Below are 12,306 nucleotides of genomic sequence, written 5' to 3'. Positions count from 1 at the left end.
ACCTGGCAAATAAAGCTGATTCTGATTTATTGTTACTATAATTTCCACATTCACCATACCCCAACTGGCACTGGCAGAGCCTGGGTCTGTCCGAGGTTTCTGCCTTGAAGGATGGTTTTCCTCGCCACAATTGCACTACATGCTTTCTCTTGGGAGAATTATTAGAACTGTTGAGTCTTTGTAAATTATAGTGTGGTCTAGTGGTATAGTTGCATCTGTTAAGTGTCCTGAGATAACTCTTGCTATGATTTGATACTATAAATAAAATTGAATTGAATAGGAGACAGGAACAAAGGTAAATATGTACCTTAATCTTAGCAGCTCAGAATAAAGAGGTGAACTTCTTGCCAAAACCGGTGATAGCTGGAGAAAAGTGGACAAAAAGAAAGAGGTTAAGAACAAAGCTTCTTAGTAGTAAAACTCACATCTCATGATTGGTAAAATTATGTTTGGATTCTTAATGTACAAGTTAATGATGGGCAGTACATTGCAGGATGAAGGCATGTCATTTTTTTTTTTGATTGTTGTGCAACTTGATAGCACTCTAATGAGTAACTATTAAGACAAGGGCTTTGTAATGTCATGGTTATTACATGGATGTGGCAGTCATTTTGTGTCTCTTTGTAGTTGTTTAGTGTCTTTTTGTAGTCACCTTTTATCTCTGTAGTCATTTTGTGTCTCTTTCTAGTGACATTTTATCTCTTTGTAGTCACTTTGTCTCTCTTTTGTCATTTTGTGTCTCTTTGTAGTCGCTTTTTGTCTTTCTCTGTACTTTTTTGTGTCTTTCTGTAGTTGCTTTTGTCTCTCTGTGGTAGTTTTGTGTCTCCTTGTAGTTTTGCTTGTCTCTTGATGTCATATGGGATCTCTATAGTCCTTTGCATCTCTGTGTTTCATTGACTTTCCAAATAATAACGCATACAGTCACCAGGTGCCTGTTAAACCCTTGGGCCCCTGTGCCCACTAGGCCAGTTCAGTGATGCATCCATGGGTTGTTATTTAGGGCAAGTAATTAAGTAAAGTAACTATCTAGTTTGGAAAGTGCCTTTCTCCAAAAAGTATGAGATTATTAACATGGTGATGATCAATAGTAATAGTCATGTTTTCAACATGATTGATGTATTTCCTTATATCATGGCCCGATTACTTTTAATCACACTTAAAGTGTGCTGTAATTAAGTGATTTGTTTGATGTACCTTCTCCCAGTTTTCCAGCCTGCTCAGCAGCAGATCCAGGGAGGATCTTGGACAGCATGCCTTCTCCCTCCATGCCAGGCTGACCTGCTGCTGCACTGCCAATACCTCCCGGCCTAGGAACTGCCTTGGAGCCTGCACAGAAAAACAGAGAGATGAAGAGTTGACTACAGGACAAAAATGACTAAAATGTATGCAGAGGACAAGTAGATCAGTATCTGTGCAGGTCTAAAATTATGGGGTGTCTGTTTTTGCTTATTTTATTTTTTTTCTATGATGACATCTTTAGTGTCAAGTGCTTTTCATAAAAAACAAAAAAGATGTCTCACCCTTCAGTTGTATTAGTTAACCTTGTTGACTCTTTCCTGCCCCGCCAGTTTACTGATTCAGCCACTTGCCCCCAGCCTGTACCTCTCTAACTGATTAGGTCTCCTCTGTATAGAGTTACATGGGCTTCATGTGTTTAGTTGGCAGATTGTCTATATAGATCTGCTGCTGTAGCCTTCAGTCATAACTTGGGACCTCCTCCTTGTTTGCTGTCCATCTAATTAACTTACTTACTATTACTATTACTATTACTTATAAACCCATGCAAAAAGATTGCACTGTACACAGGAATCATCAAGACTGCACAGTGATATCAAAACATTGCAGCAGACATTTAGCAAGTAACAATAAGCCACATTTTATTTTTTTTAGTGCCCATGAAGACGAACCTTCAACAACACACCCAATAAGGGTTTGAGAAGAGAAACTACAGTATGGTTAAAGTAAGGTAAACTAACCAAAAACACATGCCTAAAGGAATAGTTCAGGTTTTTAATGAATGGCGTTAAGTAGAGCAGTGCAAAAAGACTTTGACACATGTGTGCGCATGCATGCACATGAATTCACAACAAGTTAATTTACGGGAAACACTTTGTTTAGCAATAGAATAGTTGTGTTTGGATTTCCATGAGCCCACTAATGGACACAAGACAGATAGCTAATGCTGCAAAGGAATTTTAAAAAAGATTAACAGACGTTTAATAACCTTTTTTGCTGTCTTTTGTTCAGACTCCGTCGAAGTCTGTATGTACTAATATGCTTTAATTTGTCATTCCATAGAAGACCTTTTCTGGGACCATAGAGAACCTAGGGAGATGAGTATGAAATTGATATTGTTCTTGGATAAACTATTCCTTTAAGGTATTTTCAATAAAATGCAGCAATCTTTTATTGTTCAACAATGCTCAAAAATAGGGTAATCAGAATATTCAGATGAATCCAGCAAATATTCATACATAAGTAGTTGTTTATTAGTAATTTTGTTTGCTTTTTGCATCAATTTTCAGAATTGTTGCCTATTATCTGTTAATCAAAACTGTTTGTGAGCCCATGTTGGACTTACCAACCACACTGCATAAAAGACAAATGTCTTCCTGCATCCGCATGGGATTTGGGTATTTGATATGAAAGTATAGGAACTTGCTACCTATCCAACTGTTAACACCAAATCAACTAACTGACCAACTCACTACGTTGTGATTTGATACACTCAGGCTGATCTGCTGCCATGAAGTAAAACCCCTCCTGTGTGTTTTCCACTGTGGGATTATCTGCAGATTAATCTCAGATAAGATGAGACAGCACACACCGGTTACATAATACAAGGTCTATGGGCAGCAGCTGGCAGACGTGAGAGAGATGTGAGTCTCTGTGTGATGATTATACTGTACCTATGCCTGTAAGTGGGGGCTGTGCGGCTTTTGTGGCCATGACAGGCGCTGCCTTTGCTCCAATAGCTGTTACAGGAGGCGTGTCGATTTTAGCCTGCAGAGACCAAGAGAGGGAGAGAGATGTGATAAGACAAAACATCAGGAGTCCACGGAAGGATAGCACAGAGTTCATCACAGAGCTTTAGTAACACAAACATCTCAGTAGGACTATACCTTTTCCACAGTAAAACTGCACATGAAGACAGTGGGTGAGAAATAGCTCTTAGATATTCACAATACAGAAGACACAAATTGTGTTGTGTTGTGACATGTTACTGACTGACACGAATGATGACACACTGACTGACTGAATGAATGATGAGTTTCATCATCAACATCATTAACACAGTCAACTGTCAGTTATCTACTTTTGCTTGGGGGTCCATTCAGAATTTATGACTGAAAAAATCACATTTGCTTTGTTTCTAGTCCAGGCAAATAATAATATATAATTAGAATATATTAACTTTTGGAAAACATCTCCTAACAGGGGAGACATATTTCATCCTTGTAATAATAATGTTTTATTGTTAAAAAAGGGCCGTTAGACACACATACACACAATACACACATGACATGGGACACCAATCACTGATCATACAAAACGATTGATGTACAGCTGCCTTGCAGAAAATCAGAGGAAAGCTGAAAAAACGTTGATTGTAAATGTAAGCTCAAAACATATTAACCAACATTTCCCTCTGGCCTTTGCTGATAGATTTTCTGTTGTTAGTAATATTTATTTTTTATCTGTCCCTAAATTAACATAATATTTCTCATTGTATTGTTTTACGTTTTTTAACCTCTTTTACTTAACTTTTATTCCACTTATCTTCATACTGACAATTTGAATATATTAATTACATGTTTTGAGAATTTTTAATCAAGGGCATAACTTTGGGTTCAACATCGGAGGGGTTGAGATCTCCACTTTTGAGCAAAACACTTCATTTTCTGCATTGTAGTGAATTTTTCCACAACAATTTGTGCATTTTCTGCCTCAATGTATGGTGCAAATGTGTTTATTTATGTAAAGGAAATGATATAAGATTTTTTTTGGGGGGGGGGTCTCACTAGCCAGTTTTGATCACTGGGAGGGGTTAACCCCCATCCCCCCACCCCTTATGTAAATTACGACAATTATTTAATCATAAACTTTGTTTGCCTCCATTGTTGCAATGCTGTACAAATCACGACAACTGAGCAGACTCTATCCTTTGATAAAGACCATGAGATGCAGTTAAAGGCCCACATTTGCCTGCATCATAGCCCCACCTCATCTCTATGTCTGAGTGGACTGGTTTGGACATTTTGATATTTGCTGACTCACTGAGAGAAGTTAGAAAGCTTTTGTGTCGCTGTGTTTCTTTCCAGCTTTGCCCTCATTTAAGGACTAAACTACAGTGGCTGCTGCTGCACCAACAACAACAGCAACAGAGAATAGCTTCAGGAAACACGCAAACCAGACCTTTTCTGTTAGCCATCACTATAACAGTTGGTACTATCTGAACAGGAAATATGGCCCTGTTTTGATTTCTCTCATTTTATGGTCTTACTTTGTGTCCTGTTTTCTGTCAAGCTCTTTGTTTCACTTTGGTTTTAAAAACACTCCATAAAAACACTTGACTTGACAGACACTGGACTGATGAATAAACATGACATAATACTATCTAGTTCTTTCCCCACTGACTCCAGTTCAGCTGCAGTACTGTAGAGGTGGTGCATTATAATGCACCATGCAGTATACAGCATTTTATTATTTACAGCAACTCAATCAATGATTTAATTACACAATGGACTGAACATCAGAGTGTAAGTGTATGAGTTTGCAGACTGACTGACAAACTGACTACTATTTACTGTTTATGGCTTCCTGTCGGAGCTATTCCACAGCGGAGCATTCAGAATAATTTCCAAGACAAATTCCTGCATAATTTGATTTCAGACCATGTTACATGTTACTTCATTTCTTCACTTCACTTCCGCTGATAGTACAACAATGCAGCATTATGACAATCAAACACCTTTCAGCAGTGAAAACCTATTGTGTATAATTTTGAGACATGCTGACAGTTCAACTTCATTAGCAACACATTTATGTATTTACTAGAAACAATGAATTCAGGAAAACAATCAAACTATTTGAATCGTCATGTTAAACGTCATAATCACATTTCTAGACTCCAATACCAAATAGATTTGCATGGATTTATCATTATGGAGTAAATGCAGGGTGCAATATATTTTTGCAAGGAGACATTTTGAGTGCCAATTTGTTGAGCGTCTAGCAGACATTGAATGAGCAACATTCAGTTATCAGCTGCCTCTGTGTTAATCACAGTGTTAGATAAGGTCTGCCAACAGAGGCTCAGCAGAATTTAAATAAACCATCTGAACTGGGAGGAGATGGACCAGCTCTTATCTTTTGGAGCATGGAGGGACACAGGGGGATAAAGGGAAAGCAAGGGCTGTGGGTGAAGACTGGCTGAAAAATAAGAAAAGGTGAAAGGAACAGCTGGGGCAAAGAAAATAGATGACTGGGAGGAAGTGTAGGATGGAGGTTGGAGGGACAACTGACGGATTGAAAGGTCCACTAGGATGAACTAGCTAGCAAGCAACTAGGTGTTAGAACTTGTTGTTTTGGACCCCAGGAAGACTTGCTGGTTGTCTAGGCCTCAGCTAATGGGGATCCTTATAATAAATACAAATATAAAATACTTGATAAATTATTAGGAGCAAAATGGACAGCAATAGAAAGATAACAATTTCCTGATCAAAATAGTTTGTTACATGAAGATGACAAAATATTAAAGATAGTTTTGTCAATCATGAAACACATCTTTTGTGACTTTAGGAAACAAGTGTGTGTGTGTGTGTGTGTATGTGTGTGTGTGTGTGTGTGTGTGTGTGTGTGTGTGTGTGAAATGCCACTGAACAGCATTTTAATGGTTCAGTAAGTGTTATTAGTATTTTTTCAAACAGAAAACTACATCTTTTATATCATTATCATACCATCTTGCAAGTGTTGTTAACATTTTCTAGTAGTACTCCTAATCTTCCTTCGCTTTACTCACCATGGTGGGTGCTGTGTTTCCTGCGGGACCTGTTTGCCTGGCCTGCCCCATGGGTCCACCCACTGGTCCCATCTGCCCTGCCTTGGCCTGGCCCTGCCCCATTCCCATTCCCATTCCCATTCCCATGCCTTGTCCCTGGGTTGGGGGCTGCTGCTGAGGGCCGGTGGTTGCTGCGACACCAGGCTGCCCTGGCCTGGCTGCCGATGTCTGGGCTTGTTGTTGGAGCTGGGTCCTCTGTCCTGGAGCTCCATCTGTCTGGGAACCTGGACCACCCTGTCGCCCTGATCCAGTAGGCCCGCCAGAGGGGCCCTGAGCCCGGGCAGAGCTGCTGCCAGACCTGGAGGAGCCTGAGTGAAAAGAGGGAGGTCAACATTTTTTTTTTTAAATGAAAGGTTTGTACTCATTGTTCCATAATTGACTCACAGTGCTACAAGAAAGTGCTGAGAAAGTTTTGCTTTTGTAAACCTAAAACTCAAATTTGCTGATTATTTTACAGTAAGTTTTTTTTTTTTATATATAATAATGACATTTCAGTTTTTATTACATTGTCTACAATAGGAACTGACAGGTAAAGCAGCAATGAAAGAGAGAATGACGCAACAAATGTTGTAAGCAAAGATTAAACCAGCGATTTAATAAATACGCTGCTAAGAACATAGCCGCAGTGCTGCCCTGGGAGAAATTTCCATTGGAAAGTCACGCTTGATATACAGTAGTTAATTAAAAACTGTTGATCCCTGAGGGGACAGTTTAAAAAAGCATTAAACGCACACTGAACAACAAGCTGTATTAAATATTTTTACCTCAGACCTAAATAGGAATTTACATGGATCTTATCCAATGATCACAGTTTATTATTGGTCAAATCATTATTTGAGAACCTACCGTTAGATATGTAAGATACATTTAAAAAAACGTCACTTCATTGATTCTATATGGTTCATGGTCTTATTTATCCAGGGTGACTAAAAAATGTGCTTAGTGGCTCACTAAACATTTAGATATAAGTGGAAAAAAGGAACAAACTTTTATTAAACTTTTATAGCTGTCACATGGTTAAAGTCTTAATATCTGAAAGAACACAGAACACCTAACGACATCAAAAGTTTCTGATGTGAGATGTGGAGTATCTCAGGGTTGGCCCTTTGCTTTTCTATTATTCCACATCTTGGCCAAATTTTACAGTCATGGAATTAATTTCCACTGATCTCCGCTATCAGAATACAGGGCTCCTGTCTGTCACCAGAGTTAAAAAAGAAATAATCTCAGCAGGCTGCAGGGCCTTTTCCTACCTTGCCCCCTTCCCGTGAAAAACCTTCCTGCTGATATCAGACAGTCTGACTCTGTTGAGGCCTTTGAATGCAAACTTTTTTTAAAGAATCAATATTAATTATTAAACCCTGTAGTATTGTGTGTGTTTTTTGTCGGTTAATGAGAATACTGTAAAATTTCTGGACCATCGGCCGTTCTAGGACCTCTCTTCCCTGGTTGTCGCTGCCTCATTCCAGAAGTTTGGGATAATGATCTTTGTCTCTGTCTCTCTCTCCTTTTCTATGTTTGAGTAGTTTCTGCTGTGGATTGTGGGCCTATTGTGTGTGTGTTTGTTTAGTTTGTTCTTTTTCCAGATCTCCATAGTGGAAATATTGTATTCTTCATGTTTACAAATTCACTATAATTTTGTCATCCTGATTGTCCATTTTGTAATTTAAAATTTGTCTGTTCTGCATTTACATCATCGCTCCTCTGCTGTTCCTGATATTTCTTTCCTTTTTTCCAAATAAAGTTTCTCTGGGTTAGTTTTTCCTTATCCAAATAATGGGTCTAAAGACAGATTGTATCGTGTACTGTATAGATTGTAATAATCCTTGAGACAAATGATGTGATTGTGTTTTGTGATAAAGGGGCTGGATAACTAAAATTGACTTGACTCAAATGTAAATTTGAAATGTGCCTGTTAATTATCAAGTCACAGACATTTAATTTGTTTTAAATGGAGACATTTTGGCACAACTGTCCATTCTGGACAGGCGCCAGACTGCCTACACTGGCCAGAATATGAATAAAGTCTATCCATTCTATTCTATTGCCCTAGTCATAAAATGTGATTAGCAAATTACTTTTGAATGATGCCATTTTACTACTGAACTACTAGATGTATCAATCAGTTAATTGATCATTTAGCTAAATAATCACACAATTAGCTAGATAGCATCTTTTTCTATTCTGTAAAATGTTTTAAGATATGATCAAGATGACGGGGTATAAATTGTGAACTTCTGCACCAAAGTGCAAATGTAATGCCATTACACCTGACAGAGAAAAGTATTTTTGTCCGGTGTAAAGGTGCCCGGTATTTACCTGGTTGGCCCTGCATGTCCAGTGGCGGCTGGGACTTGCTGCGAGAAGAACGGTGCGGGTCTCCCTGTCTGGAGGAGCGCTGTCCATGGTGATGCGCAGACGGATCTCGGGAGTAGTCTGAAGAGTGGTACCCTCCAGACCTGGACTCACCACGCCTTCCTGAAGATGAGGATCGTGCTGAGGGGTCTTGGCGCATTGACGGGTCTTTGGGGTGCCCCTTAGATGACCGTGAGGACCTTGGCTCATCTGAATGACGTGATGCGGATGAGTGTCTGCTAGAGCTGCCATGCTGCCTGTTGTCACGGGTTGTAGAGTGTCGCCCCCCGTGGCCGTACTCATCCTGAGGCCACAGGTCCTCTTCAGGAGGCTCATCATAATCATGGTAGGTGTGTTTGACACCGTGCCGGCTCCTCCCAGATGAGTGGCTGCTGCCATAGTGTCGAGAACTGGAGCGTGGCTTCTCAAACCAGTCAGTTTCTTCTTGGCCCAGATGGTAGGCTTTGGAAACCGAGAGCAGATCACAGTCAATCTCCATGTCGTTCGGAGACAGCGGCATGCAGGCTGAGAGAAGGAAGGCGGCAGGAAGAAGAAGACCAACCACATGCAAAAGAAAAGTATAGGAGGGAGAAGACACAGAAAGAAAGGCAGAAAATAAAAATAAAAGTTTTACATCCATGCAGTATACACCTCACGTTCAAATTACAAGACAATATGAACAGGACAAAACAAACATTGCAAAACGGTCTCTTTTGGCAGCTGTTTCTGTGTTTAAATGTTTCAGCTTCAAATTCAAAGCCAATGACATGGTAAATAATTTTGGCTGCACAAACATACTTTAAACACTGCCTGCATATTGTTGGTATGGGTTAAATTTTGCAGTAAGACAACAATACTGGCCATCTTTAAAGGTAAGATTTAAATATAGAAATGACTGTGATGGACTGTTTTGCAGTGTAGACAAAGAATTCACAAATCAAAACACATATCTTCAAACCCTCAAAGAAAATGACAATACAAATAAAAACTCTGTAAAGAAAAAACAATCCATCTGGGTCGTGCAAATAAGACCTTCAAGTGAATCAGAGTGTAGCGAACGAAGAAAATGACTACGCCGTAGAACCATGCGAGTACTGGACAGACAGACGACTGGACGAACAGGTGGAAGGATGGACAGGCAGGCAGACAGACAGCAGTCCACTGATAAGAGAGCTCCAAGTGACTCTCAGGAAGAAGAAAACATCAGCATGCAACGGCTATCTCTGTCTCTCTTTTTCTTTCTCTTTGCTATGGCTAGCCTCTGGGTGGGTGGGGGACGTTTAGATAAACGGCGGGGGCAGTAGTAGGTATTGAGACTGTGTGGGCATTGTTCCCACAATTACCTTCGCTGTCTGACACAGCGCAATGATAATCGTCTATAATGTACGTATCATCCGATTTGTAGACATGTGTCCGGGGAAGGTCCCGTATGTGGTCTTGTACGTCTGGCAGGGAGTGGCTGGAACCATACTGGCCATAATAGTATTGATATCTACTGCTGCGCCTGTCGTATGGGTCAGGGCCTAAGCTTGATGATCGCCCAGAACCCATTAACCTCCCCAGGGGACTGAGTGGACTCTCCTCTTCAGAGTACTGTCGGGTTGGGTGGCGGCCCCGGCTGAAGCCAGATCGGTAGGAGCGGTCGTCCCTCTCATAGGATCGGCTGCGATACCCAGAGTAGTCTCTGGCTGAGATCTTGTCCATGCCGTAGCCGGTAGAACGGGAGCGGCCGTTGGAGGTGTAGTAAATCCGATCATCCTCCTCCACGGTTGAACCATAATATCGACTACCATGAGTGGTGCCACTGCCCGCCTCGTAAGTATTCCTCTTGAAGCCATAATCCTCAATCAGCTTGCGCCCGCGAATGTGAGAGGAGGGGTAAGCCCCAACTGTTGCTGAGGAATAGGAGGCCAGGTCTGCTTCCACATCCCGAGCCTCCTCAATCGGGGAAAACTTAGAGATTTTTTGCTCCATACTCCCCAGTTTTCTGTGCTTGCTGCGCTTGGAGGACATGACAGCAGGAGCCAGAAGGCTTCTGGAGGACAATGGAGGTTTCTGTACCCCAGGGCGAATGCTGCCATGTTTGAAGTCGTAGTCATAGTAATAGGAGGATCCCCCACCCATGCTAGCGCTCACGCTGCTGCTGCTGCCCCCTAGAGGTCCGTGCCTGTAGCTGCTCTTACCCCTGCCGTGGTGGTCGTACAGCTCTTCCTGCATTGCTGGTTCCTCTTCAGGTGCCCTGCCGTACGAGGAGCTGCCAGTTCCCCCACGCGTTGTGCTGCCAATGGTGCTGTTGTGGCCATGGATGTCGCCCGGGTAACGCCCACTTCCGCCATGATGCATCATGTCCCCTGTCGACGTGCCCAGCCCGTCTTTTGCCATCAGCTCGCTTACATCATCAATCATCATGTAGTTCCTTGGGATGTTCTGCTCTAAGCCAGGGGCCCCATACATCCCCTCTGCAGAGCTATATGTGGAGGGACTGTCTACAGAGTGCCCATAGGCATTGGAGACTGTAGAAGTGTATTGTCCGTATGAGCTGGCTGTGGTTGTGGTGTAGCCATAAGTATTGGCAGTGGTTGTGGTGTACTGGCCATATGAATTAGCTGGTGTTGATGTATAATGGCCATAAGTGCTAGGTGGCATAGAAGAGTACCCACTGTAGCTGCTGGACACTGGTGCTGAGCCGTATGGCCCATAGGAGCTTGCCATAGTTGTTGATCCAGTGTACTGACCATAAGAGGGTGCTGCACTGGAGTAGGAAGCGTCCTGGGCTGTGGTGGTCACCACAACTGTGGGGTTGCTGATCGTCTCGTAATTAGTGGGCATCTTGTGCTCCAGATCGGCTAGTGAAGTCTGCCTTGGCCTTCCTGGATGGACTGTCAGGATATCAGCTTGGGGTTGCCCAGGGTATGGGGGGTTCTGGCTAGGGTAGGAGGACACAGCGCTGGGATAGGGTGAGCTGTGGGTGGGGTATGGGGGCTGACCGGGCGGTGCAGGCCCAAAACCTGTATGTCCCGACTGGGGTTGAGACTGAGGTACAGCTGGTAACCCCATGTCTGTCTGGGGGTATGGGGGTTGAGACTGGGGATAGGTGTGGGAAGGGTAGGAGGTTTGAGACTGGTAAGAAGGTCCGGGAGGGTGGACATGGCTTTGTAGGGGCGTGGGTTGTGGCAGTGCCTGGGACTGAGACACTGTTGGATAGGGAGGCTGGTTAAATGTTGAAGATTGGTATGGCACACTTGATTGCTGAATTGGTGCTGCCGGTTGGCTCTGGGGGTACTGACAGGAGAGGAAGGATGAGGCGGGTGGGTATTGGGCTGCTGTGTTTAGGTCGCTGCTGAACTGACTCATAGGGGCGGTGCTTGGCCTCGTTGACAGTAGCCCATTGGTCTCATGTGATGCAGCTGCAGCTGCTAAACGTAGGTTATTCAACTCACTGTCAGACATGTAGTCCCTAGTGTCCCCCATACACCTCAGATAGGCAATATCCCTCCTCTCCCTCTCCTTGACCAGTGTCTCTTTCCTTTGGTGGATCCCCAGCTCTAGGTATCTCAGTTTAGCATCAATTTCTTTCTCTTCCTCTTCCAGTTCAGCTTGCTGCTTTCTTAGCTTGGTTGACTCTTGCTCCACGGCCTTCAGCTCGTGGGTGAGGTCTTTGAGGAGGCTGGCTTTGGCAGCCAGGCCAGACCTGGAGCTTGGCTTGAGACTGGGCACGGAGGGCAGGTAGACCTGTTGGAAGGCAGGTGCCATCATGGGCAGGTGACCTGATGTGGTAGTCTCCTCCGGAGGAGGGCTGGGGAGGGTTCGCTTTACCTTACGAAGGAGTGAGCTCTGCTGTAGGGCTGCCAGCTGGAGAGAGAGAGAGAGAGAGAGAGGGGGGGGGGGGG

The 12,306-nt window shown here is 42.9% G+C and overlaps 1 protein-coding gene across 5 annotated transcripts in view; it reads right to left on the bottom strand.

Moving 5' to 3' along the window:
• bsna (bassoon presynaptic cytomatrix protein a) overlaps window positions 1-12,306 on the bottom strand; it is a 144,469-nt gene that overhangs the window by 16,721 nt on the left and 115,442 nt on the right. For 3 of the 5 annotated variants that reach the window (XM_032519945.1, XM_032519946.1, XM_032519947.1), the window contains exons 9-14: window positions 9,760-12,268; window positions 8,381-8,878; window positions 6,023-6,369; window positions 2,910-3,003; window positions 1,195-1,326; window positions 308-363 (exon numbers count right to left, since the gene is read on the bottom strand). In XM_032519945.1, the coding sequence (XP_032375836.1) occupies window positions 323-363; window positions 1,195-1,326; window positions 2,910-3,003; window positions 6,023-6,369; window positions 8,381-8,878; window positions 9,760-12,268 (3,621 nt within the window). In that variant the 3' untranslated portion in view covers window positions 308-322. Of the gene's footprint in view, window positions 1-307; window positions 364-1,194; window positions 1,327-2,909; window positions 3,004-6,022; window positions 6,370-8,380; window positions 8,942-9,759; window positions 12,269-12,306 lie in introns of all 5 variants that reach the window. The other 2 variants (XM_032519948.1, XM_032519949.1) reach the window with 2 other exon arrangements.

This window comes from Etheostoma spectabile, chromosome 7 (genome assembly GCF_008692095.1).
Source record: "Etheostoma spectabile isolate EspeVRDwgs_2016 chromosome 7, UIUC_Espe_1.0, whole genome shotgun sequence".
Taxonomy (NCBI): Eukaryota; Metazoa; Chordata; class Actinopteri; order Perciformes; family Percidae; genus Etheostoma; species Etheostoma spectabile.
The sequence above is the reverse complement of the archived record's forward strand: the minus strand, read 5'-3'. Positions and strand labels throughout refer to the sequence as shown.